The sequence below is a fragment of the Nomascus leucogenys genome, chromosome 6 (assembly GCF_006542625.1).
Source record: "Nomascus leucogenys isolate Asia chromosome 6, Asia_NLE_v1, whole genome shotgun sequence".
Taxonomy (NCBI): Eukaryota; Metazoa; Chordata; class Mammalia; order Primates; family Hylobatidae; genus Nomascus; species Nomascus leucogenys.
Genome location: NC_044386.1, coordinates 46,936,837 through 46,954,570, shown reverse-complemented (window position 1 = coordinate 46,954,570; position 17,734 = coordinate 46,936,837). Strand labels below are relative to the sequence as shown.

General features: G+C 35.9%; 1 protein-coding gene across 2 annotated transcripts in view; it reads left to right on the top strand.

Moving 5' to 3' along the window:
• UNC13C (unc-13 homolog C) overlaps window positions 1-17,734 on the top strand; it is a 654,851-nt gene that overhangs the window by 431,328 nt on the left and 205,789 nt on the right. For both annotated transcript variants that reach the window (XR_004030428.1, XM_030814067.1), the window contains exon 19: window positions 6,942-7,027. Coding sequence is in view for 1 of the 2 variants with exons in the window: in XM_030814067.1 (XP_030669927.1) it covers window positions 6,942-7,027 (86 nt within the window). In the remaining variant the exon portion in view is untranslated. The remainder of the gene's footprint in view (window positions 1-6,941; window positions 7,028-17,734) is intronic.

Below are 17,734 nucleotides of genomic sequence, written 5' to 3'. Positions count from 1 at the left end.
CGGGCACCTGTAGTCCCACCTACTTGGGAGGCTGAGGCAGAAGAGTGGCGTGAACCTGAGAGGTGGAGTTGCAGTGAGCCAAGATGGCACCACTGCACTCTAGCCTGGGTGACAGAGTGAGACTCTGTCTCAAAAAAAAAAAAAAAAAAAAAAAAAAAAAGAAAGAAAAGAAAAGAAACATGGGCAAGATACGTTGGCTCTGTTTCTGATTCTATCTTTGATTTGTTTCATGTTCTAGTATACTTTCCTAATCTCTAACGTTACTGAGTCTAAAATGAATGTTATTAAAGTTTCCTTTACATCTCCTCTAAATATCAAACAAACTCATGAATATTGTTTTTTCTTTATTGGAGAGATTTCAGGGCTTAACTCCTGACCACCAATTTTTTAAATTAGAAATAATAACAACTGAACAGGGGTTTTGTGAGAAACAATATTATCCATCTTTTAAAAGAACTCATGTATATAGTAAAACTCCCATTGATTCTACTTCAAAATTGAGTTTCAAAAATGATATGCTTAGAAAAATAATCACATTCAGCTTCACAGGCTGTATGAAGTAGAAAATAAGAGTCCTAATGTTTATGTATCATTTCTGTGAAGTAAATCAGTAAAAATTAAAAGCATGACTCCCCAACCTAAGCTTTACAAATTTTCAGTACTTTGGTGTGTTTTCTTCCAGCTAATCTCTCACACATATAAACATAGAAATTCATTTAATAATGTTTGCTTCCATAGTGTTTTTTATGAAATACACGATCATATTTTATATGCTAATCTATAATTTGCATTATTCACCTAATACTGCTCGAGAGACATCTATTCGTGTCAATTGAAATAGATCTGCCTTGGTCATTTCAATAGCTGCATATTTTTCCATGGTATCATTTAACATCAGGATGATGCAGCCAATGAGGGGACTCCTGGGGCACAGAGAAGAGAAGGGGATAGGGACAACACAGATATTGGTATAGAAAAGAACTGAAGGCCTGTAGAGAGTCATTAGATAACTATGAGAAAATCAACTTCAAAAAAAAGCCTGAATTTTCATCAATTTTTAATTGTTTCCAGTCTGAGAAGTAGAAAATTTTTACTCTTAGTAAGGTGAACAGCCCCTCTCTTGTGTTTATAAGGCTTTGACTTTTTTTAAAATTTCCTTTTCATCTCAGCCACTTTTTCTTTCATTTTTTTCTCTAGATTTTTAACATGTTAATAATACTATATGTTCCTTTTATATTAATAATATTCTCTTTTTGTCTTTTATATAAGCTGTATATATTTTTCCAGTTTGTTGTTTTATTTTAAATGGTGGTTTTTGTTTTGCTTTTTCTTTCCAACTTTTATGTGAGGTTCAGTGGGTACATAGGCAGGTTTGTTACACGGGTAAATTGTTAAGTCATGGGGGTTTGATATACAAATTATTTCATCACCCAGATGATAAGCATAGTAGCCAATAGGTAGTTTTTAGATCCGTACTCTTTTCCCACCCTCCACCCTCAAGGAGCTCCCAATGTCTGTTGTTCGTTTCTTTGTGTCCATATGCACTTAATATTTAGCTCCCACTTATAAGTGAGAACATCTGATATTTAATTTTTGTTCCTGAGTTAAGTCACTTATGATAATGACCTCCAACTCCATCCATGTTGCTGCAAAGGACGTGATTTTATTCTTTTTTATACCTGTGTAGTATCCTATGGTACAAATGTACCACCTTTTCTTTATCCAGTCCACTGTGTATGGGCTTCTAGGTTGAATTCTATGTCTGTGTTATTATGAATAGTGCTGTGATGACCATACAAGTGCATGTGTCTTTTTGGTAGAAAGATTTGTTTTGGTTATATGCCCAGTAAAGAGATTGCTGAGTCAAATGGTAGTTCTATTTTAAGTTCTTTGAGAAATCTCCAAACTGTTTTCCACAGTGGCTGAATTAATTTACATTCCCACCAGCAGCGTATAATCGTTCCCTTTTCTCTGCAACCTCAGCAGCGTCTGTTATGTTTTTACTTTTCAATGATTGCCATTCTGACCAATGTGAGATAATATCTCATGGTGGTTTTGATCTGCATTTCTGTAATGATTAGTAATGTCAAGAATTTTTTCACATGCTTGTTGGCCATGTGTAAGTCTTCTTTTGAGAAGTCTCTGTTCCTGTTCTTTGTTCATTTTTAACAGGGTTGCCTGTTGTTTTTGCATGTTGACTTGTTTAAGTTTCTTACAGGTTCTGGATATTACCTTTGCCAGATGTATAGTTTGCAAGTATCTTCTCCCATTCTGAAGGTTGTCCCTTTACTCTGTTGATAGTTTCTTTTGCTGTGCAGAAACTCTTTAGTTTAATTAAATCCCACTTGTCAATTTTTCTTTTCGTTGCAATTGCTTTTGGGGTCATCATAAAATCTTTGCCAGGGCCTATGTCCAGATGGCATTTTCTAGGTTTTCTCCTGGATTTTTGTCATTTCCAGTGTTACATTAAGTCTTTAATTCATCTTGAGTTGATTTTTGCATATGGTGAAAAAGATCCAGTTTCAGTCTTCTGCACATGACTAGCCAATTATCCCAGCATCACTTATTAAATGGAGAGTCATTTCCCCATTGCTTTTGTCAGCTTTGTGAAAGATCCGATGGTTGTAGGTGTGTGGCCTTATTTCTGGGCTCCCTATTCTGTTCCATTGTTCTATGTGCCTTTCTTGGTGCCAGTATCATGCTGTTATGGTTACTGTAGCCTTGTAGTATAATTTGAAGTTAGGTAGTGTGATATCTTTGGCTTGGTTCTTTTTTCTTGAGATTGTTTTGTATGTTTGGGTTCTTTCTTGGTTCCATATGAATTTAGAATTTTTTTTCTAATTCTATAAGAATGTCATTTGCCAAACTGCTTTCCAAGACAACTATAACATTTTGCATTCTCAAAAGCAATGTGTCAGAGTTCCAGCTCCTCTGCATGCTTGCATCTTTGCTAGCCCTTAATATTGGTGGGCTTTTGCCTTTTGTTTTTTTTAAGCTATTCTAATAGACATGTAGTATCACATCATAATTTTATTGCCAAGTATATAATGACTAATAATGTTGAGCCTATTTGCATGTGTTTATTTCCCATCTAATTTTTTTCTCTGCTGAAATGTCATTCAAATCATTTGCCCATTTTTATTGGGTAATGTTTTTTCTCTATTATTGAGATTTTAGTGTAATGTATATATCCTGGACATAAGTCCTTTATCAGTCACATGTTTTGCAAATTTTTTTCTCCCTGTCTGTGGCTTATCTTTCTGTTTTCTCAACAGTGTATTTTGAAGATCAGATTTTAATTCATGAAGTTCAATTTATCAATTTTTTACTTTATGGGTTTACACCTTTGTGTTACATCTAGACAATTTTTGCCTAATATAAGGTCACAAGGATTTTCTACTATGTTTTCTTTCAGAAGTTTTATAGTTTTAGGTTTGGCATTTTGGTCTGTGGTCCTTTTTGGTTAAATGTTTAATTTGTCGCAAGGTATGAGTCAAGATTTTTTCTTTTTTGCATGTGGATATTCAAGTATTTTAGCATCTCTCGTTGAAAAGACTGTCCTTTCTCCACTGACATACTGTTACACATTGTTGAAAACTAGCCACTCTTGTATTTGAAGATATTCTGTATAAATTATTATATTTTCATAGAAAGCTGCAAATGCAAGTAATGTTTGTTCTTTACTTTAAAAGAAAAACAACATTTTTTCCTCTTCTAGTGCTTTTACTTTGCCATGTCAATTTTAGAATCAGTTTGTTAATTTCCACAAGAAATTCTGCTAGAATTTTGATTGAGATTGCATTGAATCTATGAATCAATTTGAGAAAAGACAAAATTCTAACATTATTGAGTGTATCAGTCTATAAATACAATATATTGATTTAGGCCTTATTTAATTTCTTTTTCAATACTTTATAGTTTTCTTCATATAAATCTTGTACATATTATCTTAGATTTATAACTAAGTATTTAATAACTTTTGATGCTGCATTAGTCCATTTTGACACTGCTGTAAGGTGCATGCCTGTAGTCCCAGCTACTCGGGAGGCTGAGGCAGGAGAATCGCTTGAACCCAGGAGGTAGAGGTTGCAGTGAGCCAAGATCGCACCACCACACTCCAGCCTGGGTGACAGAGTGAGACTTCATCTAAGAAAAAAAAATGCCCGAGACTGAGTAATTTATAAAGGAAAGAGGTTTAATTGACTCACAGTTCTGCATGGTGAGGGAGGCCTCAGGAAACATAATCATGGTTGAAGGCTGAGGGGAAGCAAGCAGCAGCTTCACAGGGCAAGAGGAGAGAGACAAGAGCACAGGAGGGAACTGCCAAACACTTTTAAAACCATCAGATCTCATGAGTACTCACTCACTATAAGAGAACAGCATGGAGGAAACTGCCCCCATGGGAATTACAGATCCCTCCCTCAACATGTGGGGATTACAGTTTGAGATGGGATTTGGGTGGGAACACAGAGCAAAACCATATCAGATGCTATTATAAATGATACTGTTATTTTAATTTCAATTTCCAATAGTCCATTGGTAGTACACCGAAATACATGATTTTGTATTCTGTGACCTTATATTTTGTAGCTTCTTAAATTAGTTTCTTAGACATTTTCTATGCAGACAATTTTTAGCATGCCATTTTTTTATGTAGAAAACCATGTTGTCTGTGAAGAGTTTTATTTCTTCCTTTGCTATCTATATGCCTCTTACGTATTTCTCTTGCATTTTAACAGAATTTAGGAACTCCAGTACAATGTTATGTAGAAATACTGAGAGTCAGTATCATTGTCTTCATCCTTAAGTATCAAGTGTGAGACTTAACAATAATTTTAGCAGTAGAGTTTTGTAGATTCTCTTTATGAGGTTAAAAAAGTCCACTTTAATTACTATCTTCCAGAGGGATTTTAAATCATGAATGAATGTTGAAGTTTGTCAAATATCTTTTCAGCATCTATTGAGATGATCATAAAATTTTTCTTCCACAGTCTAACAATACGGTAAATTATGTTGATTCATTTTTGAAGGTTGAATTAACGTTGCATTTTTGGGACAAACCCCTCGATCATAATGTATTATTCTTTTTATATATTGTGAGATTAAATGTGGTATATTTTGTTGAAGATTTTTACATCTATGTTTATCAGAGATATTCTTTAGTTTTTTGTGTGTTTGTTTTTAGTTTTAGTTCTTTATTTCTTTGTTTCTTGTATATTGTACTGTAAAGTTAATATGATCTTATTCTCGATACAAATAAATTAAAATAACTAAGGAATTTTGCCTTTTTATAAGCATAAAGCACTCTTATTATATCACTTACAAATTTGATGCTGCATACTAATTACATAAAATCTAATGTACTACAAAATGTATGATGCTAGTATTTATGCTCAGACGAAACCTTTTGAGATAAATTGTTTGCTTAGGGTTATTTTTATATCAATAAAGTAAAATTTAATATTGAAAACTAATTTATATGTATTCAGATTATATTAAATTTTTTTAGAAAAGTTCTGAACTTAAATACTTGATAAATGTAAAGCTTCTGATTTAAGTTTTAAAATCGAATGCCTTATTAGACAAATTGATAAAATTGGCAGTCAGTAAGGGAAACTGATGCAACACACTCTAATTTTGATGGAAATATGGACTAGACTAGTTCTGTTATGTGTCAGTAGTCTTTTCTTATTTGAGGTTGTCTTGAGGTCATATTTCCTTAGGTAACACTTTCCATACAGGATTATACTCTTTTTTTATTTGAACCCCCAAATGTGGATGAATGTGAGAGCTAGCTCTGTTCTTTGATATAAATATTTTTATTCATGTGTGCGTGTCTGTATATATATATAGAGAGAAAATACTTCTAGTCTTACATTCTGGCAGGGAGTGAGTGTTTACATTGTAATAAAAAGACTCGGTCATCATATTCATTGGGCTTATATTATTAGGAGCCTTATCATGATACTGAAAACACATGCAAACAAAATAAATTTTTAGAAGCAGTCAGAATCTTGTTTTTAACCTAAGCTTGTTTAGTCTAAAACACAGACCTGCCTGGAAGTTCTGGAGTATAGATTAGTGGGTGTCCACCAGGAGCCATTTTGTCAGAGGGAGTGAGGAATCTTTGTTCAAATAATTCACATGACGATAATAGATAATAGAAAAAATAGAAGTACTTAAGTGTGCTTCAAAGAAAATGGCTGAGGGACATATATGAGGTGTGATTTTTTTAGTGTCACATGGTGTTTGCTATTCAGCTTCATCTGATCTATCCTCAAAAGTGAGACATAAAAAGATGGAGTCGGCCAAGTATGGTGGCTCATGCCTGTAATCTCAGCACTCTGGGAGGCCAAAGCGGGTGGATCACCTGAGGTCAGAGGCTCCAGACTAGCCTGAATCAACATGGTGAAACCCTGTGTCTACTAAATACAAAAGATTAGCCGGGCATGGTGGCATATGTCTGTAATCCCAGCTGCTTGGGAGGCTGAGGCAGGAGAATTGCTTGAACCCGGGAGGCGGAGATTGCAGTGAGCCAAAATGGCACCATTGCACTCCAGCCTAGGTGAAGAGTGAGATTCCATCTCACAAAAAAAAAAAAAAAAAAAAAAAAAAAAAAAAAAGATGGAGTCTTCCATAAAACCGAAGGAGCTCTTGAGACACAAACACTCATCACAAGACATCCACAGGGAGCCCCAGGCACCGTTACTTTGGCACTGATATAATGAAGTCTCTTTTCTTACCATCCAATAACTTTTTAACATTAAACTCTAGTGCGTAACTTTTTTTTTTACTTACGAAAGTTCATAAAGAGAAATGTCATAAATAAACATATTTATGAACTGTGTAATAACTACTGTGGTATATATGTAAAATGCTGTATTTTGGTTTTGAGGCATGCCATTCTTCTTCATACACTAATACAATGTGTTTGGTTTTAGGTTTCCTCAAGAGCTGAACATGGGAAAAATAAGTGCCGAAATTATGTGGACTCTTTTTGCTCTAGATATGAAATATGCTTTAGAAGGTAATTATAAATATTTATACTTATTTGAATACATGTTAGAGTTAAATGGTGATATTGTGTTCTTGGCTTTAAATGTTAAGAATTGAAACATTAAAACACTAATTATTGTGATCAGTTTAGTTCTAAAACTTACTTCCATATGGTAGAAAGATAAGGTCTCAAAGTACTCAAAAAGCCCTAAAGAAGTATATACATTTTTAATTATATGGTCTAAGTTCTTGGATCATAAGAGTATTTCACTGGTAGGATTATGCTCATATGCAAGAATATTTTATGGTAGTTCATTTACCAAAGCAGGCCATATTGAGGGGGTGGATGAGTTGTTTAGTCCAGATATTTGTCTACCTGGACTTGGAAACAGTATCCATGGGGAGGCGGGTCAAAATCCTGCCAAGTTTACACAAGAACAATGGCAGTGGTCTTCACCCGAAACTCCACTCCGAATAAGTACAAATCATTCAGTGTAGAAGAAGAGAAATACAGCTCTAAGTTAAGCAATTCTATAAATATTCTTTGTGCACCCACATTGTGTTTACAGTTAGAGACAGAACCATAGACCCGGTTACTATCCTCTAGAAACTAACAACCCGGTAGAAAAATTTCTTTGTACTTATTCAGTAAATATATATTGAGCCCATAGATACTAAATGACCATTGGTGCACTGGATGTAGGGGATGCAACAGTGAACAAGATAGCCCTGGTCCCCACCCTCATCAAGATTATAGAGGAGGACTACAAGAATGCAAACAGTTGCAATGTGGAGTGGTGAGGGCTTATGATGACAGAGTGTCTGGAGAAGCACCTACATCAGACCTGGGGCTAGGGGACAAGGCAGGCTTACTACGGGAACGTCCTCTAAGAAAATGTAACTTTGATAAAGACCTAAAGGATAGGTAGGAGTTAAGAAGAGCTTTTGGTAGGACAGAGCACTAGCAATTAGAGAAAGCACAGGGTGCATTTGAGAAGAGAGAACTCAGCGGGCCCAATGAACAAGAAAGAGGTAGCAAGAGTAAGACAGGAGAAATTAGCAGGGACCAGCAGACAGGGCCTTGACTCTGTGCTGAGAGAAACAAAGTCCCATAAAGGATTTTCAGCAGGTGCATGTCTTATTTAGATTTGCAACTTATTAAAATCATTTTGATTACAATATGGAAAATAGGTTGTGAGAGTAAGACAGGTTTTATAGAGTTCATGTTTCTCATGCTACTGTTTAATAGCTTTCCTGTACCAGGTTGCAGAGGGAACATACAGTTTTTCTTATTTGGAAAAAAAAGGTACTCAATAGATCATAATACCTAGTTTTCTGATAAAGTCAGCCTCTCCCACTCACAAATAGAGAGGTTTATCTAATCTTTAAAATCACACGAGAACTGCTCAGAGGTACAATTCCTTACTTTGCAATGAGGTGTTTCTTCTACAGTTTATTAATGACCCAGCCCTTCCTACCTCGTCCATCTTTGCTTCCTACTAACCACATCCTTTTACATCTCTCTGCTTTCACTGTCTCTTTGGGACCCCAAAATTCTCTTAAATCAGACAGGAACTACCAGTCCACTCAGCAAATAACTTTTTTTCAGATAGCATTCACTACCGTAGGCCTATACTCTGCATCCCCCCACCCTCCTTGAAAGTCTATCAGGCATCTGAAAATTTTTAGGGTCGATATAGATTCTTAAACTCCTCTGTCAGAACCGACTCTTCCCAGCTGTTCCAGATAGCGTTATTGCTACCACCATTTATGCAGTTACTTAAGCACTTACGGGTTATCATTGACTCCTTTATTGTCTTCACTACAATAAAAGTTTATTCCTGCCTGAGGGATTTTTTTGGTCAGCTGCTCTGATGCCTGGAATTTTCTTCCCACCAATCTTCATAAGCAGCCATGTAGGGCTCAGCTACCCACACCTCCTCAGAGAAGATTTCCCTCACCACATTATCTGTAGTAGCTCCCAGGAATAACTTTATTTTAATTTGCTGCATAACAACTAATTTTATTTGATTATTTGTTTGTTGATTTGATTATTTCTTACATGTCTTTTTTACCACAATGTAATTTTTTTGTCTATGACTTTTACCGACGTATCTACATCGCCTATAATGATGTTTAGAAAATAGAAGCTACTCGATAACTACTTGTTGAACAAATAAATTACCAACTTTACCAGGTAATCCCAACTCAATGGATTAGTGGAAAGGGCAGTAGAGGAGACATCAATCTGTTACTGTCTTTTGCTGTGTGACCTTGGGAACATTCCAAGAGCTCAACACCTTTGTGTTTCACTGTTCTCCCCTTTTGTTTGAGTAGTATAAAACTCAGTGCATTTTCAAACATTTATTGCCTTTTTGTATCATGATGTATAAGCCAAATGTTATAGAAAGTTGATAATTAACTTTACCATGTAAGTTTTAGAGTAAATTTAAAATTTACTCTAAATCTATGTCTTAGAGTAAATTTAACTGGGGACTTAGGTACAATTCAGCATAACCGTATTTTCCATATTTAACTATGATTCAGCATACTTCATATACATTTGGAAGATTAAAATGTTTTAATGCTTTTTAGTAGAATAGATGGTCTTACTAGTGACATTTTCAATTATATGAGATTAGAGCTTTTTGAGAAAAAGAACTATGTTAACCATGTGTCAGTCCTTAACACAAGCCTGGCATGTAGTAGTTGCTCAATAAATAATGGTTGCATGAAAATCTAAGGTGCACTAAAGCAGTGTGTAAATGAATGTATGTGTGTAGATTAGCAACATAATTCAGAATTATTTTCATTTATATTAGAGCCAGGCAGTTGTACATTGTTAAAATTTCCTATATGTTTTGTGTATGTTTGTTTGTTTGAGATGGAGTCTAGCTCTGTCGCCAGGCTGGAGTGCAGTGGTGTGATCTTGGCTCACTGCAACCTCCGACTCCCTGATTCAAGCCATTCTGCTGCCTCAGTGTCCCAAGTAGCTGTTTTCTAGTCCCTTCTATATTGAAGTACATTGTTCATCAGTTTAATTGTCCATATTGATATTTGCACAACAGAATAGTAAAGCTTTAGCTCATCAGAATGCCTTTTAGCCTCAGTCCTTACACAAAGGCTTTCTAATATATAACAATCTATTTTACATTAGCAAACACAGCCCACAGAACATCTGGCAAAATGCTGCTTTCATGAGATAAAACCACATTTTAGCCATCAAGCAGATTTCACAGACTGGTTAGTAAAAGTCAGCTGTCAGGCTGTCTAATACAAAGTCGAAAAATATTCCATTAAATCCCCTATGTCGTTTTAGTGGGGAAATGGAGATCGGGGAGAATAGACATTGAGAAGCAGGGCAAGACCAAGGTGGACCGATGCGTTTCAGGCTCATCTTCCTCTGCTTGTTCTGCATGTTTCTTCCCACACCCTATCTGCCCTGCCCCTTCTTTATCTATATCTTACGAGCACCTGGTGCACTCAGGGCTTTCCAAGAGATTAAACACACTGAAGCATTTGGGGCATCCTGGTTATCCCTTCCAAAAGATCTGAAATCACAATAAGGAAATAAACACATTATAATTTAAAACTGGGATGGTTGGAGGGTTGGCAAATATATCCTGCATACACTGAAGAGCTGGAAGCGGCTATGTGGGAATAAACATAAAAAACAATTAAATGGGAGCAAGAAATGAAGCTAATTAGCATCTGCTTTTCACCTCTAAACATGTATCTCAGAAATGTAGGAGATTCTTGCCTCCTTTCATCTTTACATTGAAGGAAAGCATAAGTGTTAATACCATTGACCTAAACTTGGGAGCGCAGTTCCTCTTTCACACTTACAGTAAGTGCATTTCACAGTTTGGGAAATGGAAACTCCACTGGCAGTTCCCTTCCAACCCACACACTCCCTCCTCCCTTGCAATTAAGTTGAAACTACTTGTTTTGTATATCTGGAGTAGATAGAGAAGGCAAGCTCCGTATAATTAATCTAGAAACATGCTGACTAAAATATTTGGTTTCTAAGTAACAGAAGAAAAATAGACATCTAAGACTGTTTGTAATGCTGTTATTTAGGTACACCTTTGACCACCTACTAAATCACTTTGTTATCTATTTCAGTAAAAGATAATTAAAATATGTTTACCTGAGTAATAGACCATGCTGTTTTGATAGAGATGAATACATCAGAGTAGGTATGTAATTAACTGGTCAGCCACTTTCTCTGGTCCAACTTAAAAAGTAATCAAATGGTAAGAACAGGGCTAAACTAACTTCTCAGGCTATGAATGTGGTCCCACTTGCAGTATAGGCAAATCTATTTGTTGAACACACAGCTGGGTGCTCTGATACTATTAGAAGTTCAATGTCTAATAACTTCAATAACTTTTAAGTCTGTCTTTCTATTATACAATGGTGAACTTTAGCAGAATCTCACATAAGTGGAAATGAGTTTCCAAAAACCCACTGAGCTGGTATTAGAATCAGGATATGGAACCTTACCTGTTCAGATATTTTTAATTGGTAGATGGTCACTATATAGATAGAACATAAGGTCTTGATGAATATTTTATCCCTGCCTGAACTCAAACTCTAAGATTCTAGTTTTATCTCATATAATTCTGCCTCTTTGGTTTTCAAATAAGGAACAACGGTGGACGCTGACATTCAAGGATTTAGTTAAGTTACCTGGTCATCTGTGCTCCTGGAAAACACTGAGCTTTCTCACATTTTTCGTTTCAGATGGTATTAGAATTTAAATTTCTTGTTAACTCAATTCAGAGTCTGTGTTGTCATGAATACAGCTGGTCTCTCACTGTTGAGCTTGGTACTCAGTCAAGTATGACAACTTTTTTTCTTTCTCTCATATGTGAGGCCTCAGGAGACTAAAAGGCTGAGACTGGGTGATCTTTCTCTCTCCCTCGCACAACATACCCACTTTTCTAGTTAATTGTTTTAGTAGCTAATTATTTTTGGTGAGCTTAATGAGTCAGAAAAGAATAAGATGAACAGATCCCCTGCAGTAGCACCAAAATAGGAAAAGAGAAACTCTCAGCTTGGATACCTAAAAAATATAAGATTTAGGGTTAGTGTATCACTTACCTATTATGATATAATGAATTATCCCAAAATATAGTGGCTGGCAACATACATAAGTAGCTGCTGTTGTTGAAGAAATGATGGGCTGGGGGATTGCTTTCCTAGGTGACATACTTACATGGCTGTTGAGTAGTTGTGGGCTGTCAGCAGGAGACTTCAGTTGTTCTCAGCATGGACCTCTCCACAAAGTCCTTGACCATCTCCAAGATACAGCTGCTAGCTTTTCCCAAAGGGGGCAATGCAAGAGAAAAGGCAGAAGCTGCCATCTGTATTATCTATACTGTGAAGCCACACTCAGTCACTTCTACATTATCTCTTTGGTCACACAGTTCAGCTTGTTCAGTGTGGGAGAGAGTACGCAAGGATATGAACTCTAAGGGTCAAGGATCACAGGTGTCATCTTGAAGGCTGGCTAGCACAATTAGTATTTGCCTCTCTGATCATTTCTGTATAATATTAGCATATTCTTATTTTAGGTCAGGTTTTTGTTTGTGATGATTTTAAACAAAAATAATAGTCAGTGTGGATAAAACCATTTTTTTTCCCTTCGGCTTCATTTCCCTCAGCCCTTCCCATAACAACAGGAAAATGAGGTGAGCAAGAAATGACTCTTGAAATTTTATAAAAATAAATTATTGTCTAAGATGCTAAAGCTCTTGTTAGCCCTCTGTAGTTTTCCTCGCCAAGCTCCTCTGGGAAGGGAATTCTGGTTCACTGAAAAGAAATTAACCAGACACTTTCAGGAAAGGCATTCATTTATCTGCTGTGCTCTCTTCATTTCAGAACAGTGGTTTTCAACACTGATTGTACATTAGAATCACCAGGGGTAGAGCCTTGGCCTTTTGAAACACGCCCAGATTTTTTATCTTACTTAGCAATTGCCTATTTAGCACCTGCTAGATACTGGTTTAAGTGATTTATGACTATTAACTTATTTGATTCCCACAACAAGCCTATGAAATAAATACTATCATTATCCCCCATTTAGAGAGGTTATTTTGCCTGAAATTACATTGCAATTGAATGGAAGAGCCAAGATTCCTGGTGGTTCTAGTATGTATTCATACTAGATTGATGTATTCATGATTGAGTACCATTATTCATAATGTGAATTACATTTTGGAGGCCTTCTTGGAGAATCTAATAAAATATGTAGACTGTATTACTAGAAAAATGCTAAATAGCCTACACATCAAAACTCTGCATATATTCTGTCAAAGATATGTATACAAATGCCCTATAGCTCAATCATTGACTTCTCCCAAGGATCCATGAACCCCAGGTTCAAAACTTTTGCTTGCTAGAGCAGCGATTATCCCTGGACCAGCAGCATCAGCTAGGCAGTTGGTGGAAATGCAAATTCTTGGGCCCCACCCCACATCTACCTAATCAGACATCCTGGGAATAGGGCCCAGCAATTCCTGTTTTAACAAAACTTCCGGTTGCGGCTAATGTGCACCAAAGTTGAGAACCACTGCTCTAGAAAACCGCTGTGTGGAAGCAGGTGATTTAACTAGCAGATAAACCCATTTCATGGTTCTTTATAGACACCTCATTGTCCTTGGCTCATTCTTATGCAAGTAGAAACTATCTTCTGTTAAAACTTGGTTTATTTGATAAAAATGATCACCAAAGGAAAATTAATCACAAACATTCATTTAATTTTTCATTAATACACACACTTATATATTATGTATTCAAGGAATTCCCAGAATGTTTGCTGTGTGCCAGGCATTCTGTTAGCAAGGCTCAATGCAACACAACAGGCGTGATCCCTGCCTTGAGAAATTTTTTACTTTACAATAAGCAAATAATCACACAAATAAACATACAAGATTTAATCAGTGATATGGATGAAAAGCATGTCCATTAGACACCTCTAACTTAAATGTTTAAAGTAAACCTAGAAGTACAACCTTCTCACCCAAATCCTATTCCTCTCTTGGTCTTTTTTTATTACAGCAAAATATGTTACCATTTGTGGATTATCGGATATTATCTTTGATTCCTCATTTCTCTTGCTGTACCACAATCTCCAGACACTTGACATAGACAAATCCATAAATACTTACCTGTTCTACCTCCAAAGCATATTTGGCTCTCACACTTCTCTCCATCTCTACTACCTCCAACTAGTTCTAGCTACAGGCCCCCTTCACTTTGATACCTATCATAGCCCTCTAAGTAGTTTGCACATTTCCGCTCTTGCTTTCTTACGATCCATTAGCTCATAACATTCAGATTGACTTTCACACACTTAGATTACATCAAGACATTCCCTGGTATATAAAAGTTTCCAAAGGCTTCCTCTTTCAATTGACCAAAATCCATTATTCTTTCTATGGCTTATAATGTAGCATGTAGTCTGGGCTCTACCCGTCTTTCCAGCTTTACCTCATTCACTTTCCTCTCACTCAAATGTAGCCACGCTGTCCCCATGACTCTTCCTTAACTGAGCCAAATGTGTTCCCACACCAGGGCATTTATATCTGCTTGCTTTTCTGCCTATGAAGCTGTTTCCCTTCTCTTCATAGAGGGCTCCTTTCCATTCTTCAAGTCTCATTTCATGGTCACCTTCCTTCACAACCCTACCCTGACCTTCACAACCCTACCCTGACCATCCCATCCCTACCCTGACCATCCCATCCCTCACAACACTCCCACACACCTCCAACTCTTTTTTCTCCCCCAAACACTTACTATATCTGAATCATATTCTTTAGCCTGGTTATTTGTTCACTTCTTTACTACTTTTTTTCTGTTTTTGATGCCTTTTCCTTTTTTCTGTTTGTATATGTTTTGGTCACAATCCAAAGCAAAAAGAAAATACACTTTTACAGCAATATAGTACACACACACACACACACACAGACACACACACAACCAAAACAAAACCTTCATGAAACATAAACATCATGATAAAGATAAAAAATTCTGAAATGTTATTTCTTCTTAGATGTGTATGTACCTTATATATGTACCTGTATATACATGAAGATATTACATGTTTATAATATATAGCATACATATATGACATATTGCATATAATTTATATATACATATTTAAATTCTGGTCATCACCCTCTAAACTGATGTTATGACACACTGATGGGTTGAAGCTAGCAGTTCATAGACTATGAAAGTTTATAATTTCATTTAAAATTGAATACTCGTATTCAAAAAATAATAATTGAATATTTTAAAAAATATATTATGCCACCTTAAATCTCACAAAATATATCTTTTAGATATATTCAGATATATTTCTATGTTGATAAATTTGCCAATATAATACAGCGTATAGATAATTTCCCCAACAATATTTGGAATTTGACACAATTTGGGGCCTGTTTTTGTGTACCTAGCTCTTTATTTCTAAATATACATAAAGAAAATGTTATATTTATGCATAAAAATGTTTTCTCTTCAAACAAATTAAGATATTCCTGGTGAATGATCACATCTCTTGGGCAAGGTATTTGAATGGAGCATTTGAATATAAAAATCTATAGAAAGCCATTATTGCCAGAAGGAAAAATATAGTAAGAGTTCAATCAAGAAAATAAAGTTGGTATTGGCTGAAAACAAGGGAACGGAGCTAACTGCATTTTGCATATGTCAGTATCATAACATGGTAGGTTTTCACTTATGTGAAAATTATATATTTAAGTTTATATTCTTTCTATCATTTTCCTGCTATTAGTTTTACAGCCATGTACCATCTGGGAAGAGATAGGAGAAAAAAGAAAAGATAAAGTGATGAAAACTTGCTTAGATTTTTCTTCCTTATTAGTGGTTTTTAGAATTTTTTAGAGAGATAATAGATTGAAAGCAATTGTTAAAATTAGTTTAGAAAAGTTCATTTTAAAAAGGAAACAGATACACCTAATGTAAATGACGAGTTAATGGGTGCAGCACACCAACATGGCACATGTATACATATGTAACAAACCTGCACATTGTGCACATGTACCCTAGAACTTAAAGTATAATAAAAGGAAAATAAAAGGAAACAGAAATATTTACATGTCATGGCCTTAGATGCTCATTGCTGCCTTGCTACCTATGGTAGATAATAAAGATGATAAAATTGTTTAGGAACAAATGAATATTATCTAAACTACTTGAACTTGAATTGTGGAACTTGTAAATTTAGCTCTCTCCTCATTAAGTCAAATGAATCACAAGCCCAACGATGCATGCAGATATGTGGATATAACCAATGAAATAGCTGTGACTATTTTTGTAATATTTTGGTCAAAAAATCTGTGCCTTTGTTTGGAGACTGCTGATACTCAGCCAGTGAAAATGTTTTGGAAACAAAAGAAACTTGGGAAGGAGGTGGCAGTCGGCATGAAATCAGCTTTCTAGAAGCTTTCTCCTGATAAGCAGTTTAGGAAACCATGTTTTTTGTTTTGTTTTTCTTTGGAAACCTTCCAGGGAAAGCTCTGAAGAAATACCTTCTGTTGGTTCTCTTGAGGTGACTGTCAATTATACATGTTTGTTGTAAGTGCGACATGGCTACAACTTGAGGAGAAGGGGAAAGGACTTGGCTAAAGCCCATTTATGCTTTAGATCAAGCCTTTTCAAGCATTATAGATAACATTCACATGTGTGTTATACTATCAGGAAAATACCTGTGAATGGTTTGTGGTGAGTAACTTCACACACATATTAATCCTGTATCAATGGGATATTCAATTTGGCAAAAACAATAGAATTAGGGGCAAGAAAATGGCATTTTTAGAATCATAGTGGAAGAGGAAGATACAGTCTAGACCTATTGACAGTATGCTGGCTGGAAAGGACAGGAGCAGATTAGAACATGGAGAACATCTTGGAGAGAAAACAAAAATGTTTCGTGGGGAAATGAGTGTATTGTGCTGTGCTCTGTGCTGGTCACCCTCTCTGCGTCTCCCCAGGAAACTTCAGTGCACTCTGCATTACTTGTCATTGGAAGGGTTCTTTAAGGATGCTCCAAAATGCTGATCTTAACTTCAAAATGTGTCCTGATGAGCCAAAGCTGACATGCTATGTATACAATGCCATGTACTGCAAGAAACTCCAGGCCTTTCTGGACTACCAGGGACCACTTCAGCATGTGAAAGAGTATGAGTGACATTAGGATATAGTTTATTCTTTTATAAGAATAAATAAATTATTTGTAAACCTTAGTATCATCACTAGAGTGAGTATAAACACATTACAGTGAGTAAAAACTCACAATTCACCATGTAGATGGCAGAGTTCATCGACACCATGACCCCAAATCACTACTCTGGCTTATTGGAAAAATACAAAAGCAGTAAGTGAAAGGATAAAAACTGGACCTGGATTGATGGGGTGGAGCTACAAGAGAAGATTCTACAATGAAAGGAGGCAACCAGTAGTAAGTGGTTTGCAAACTGGAGAATTCACTGTACAGGTGAATCACAACCCAAGTTATGAGGCTAAAGAATTTTCATGCTGTGCTCCACATAAGAAAAACTCACATGGACAACCAGGCATGAGAGATCTTACTAATAGACTCAAAGGCAAATGACACCTAGAATCAAGTGATTCCTTTCTCAATTATTGTAGTCCCTCTTAGTGACACTATTCAAAGAAATTTATTCACCTCCTGAGAAGTTAGTCT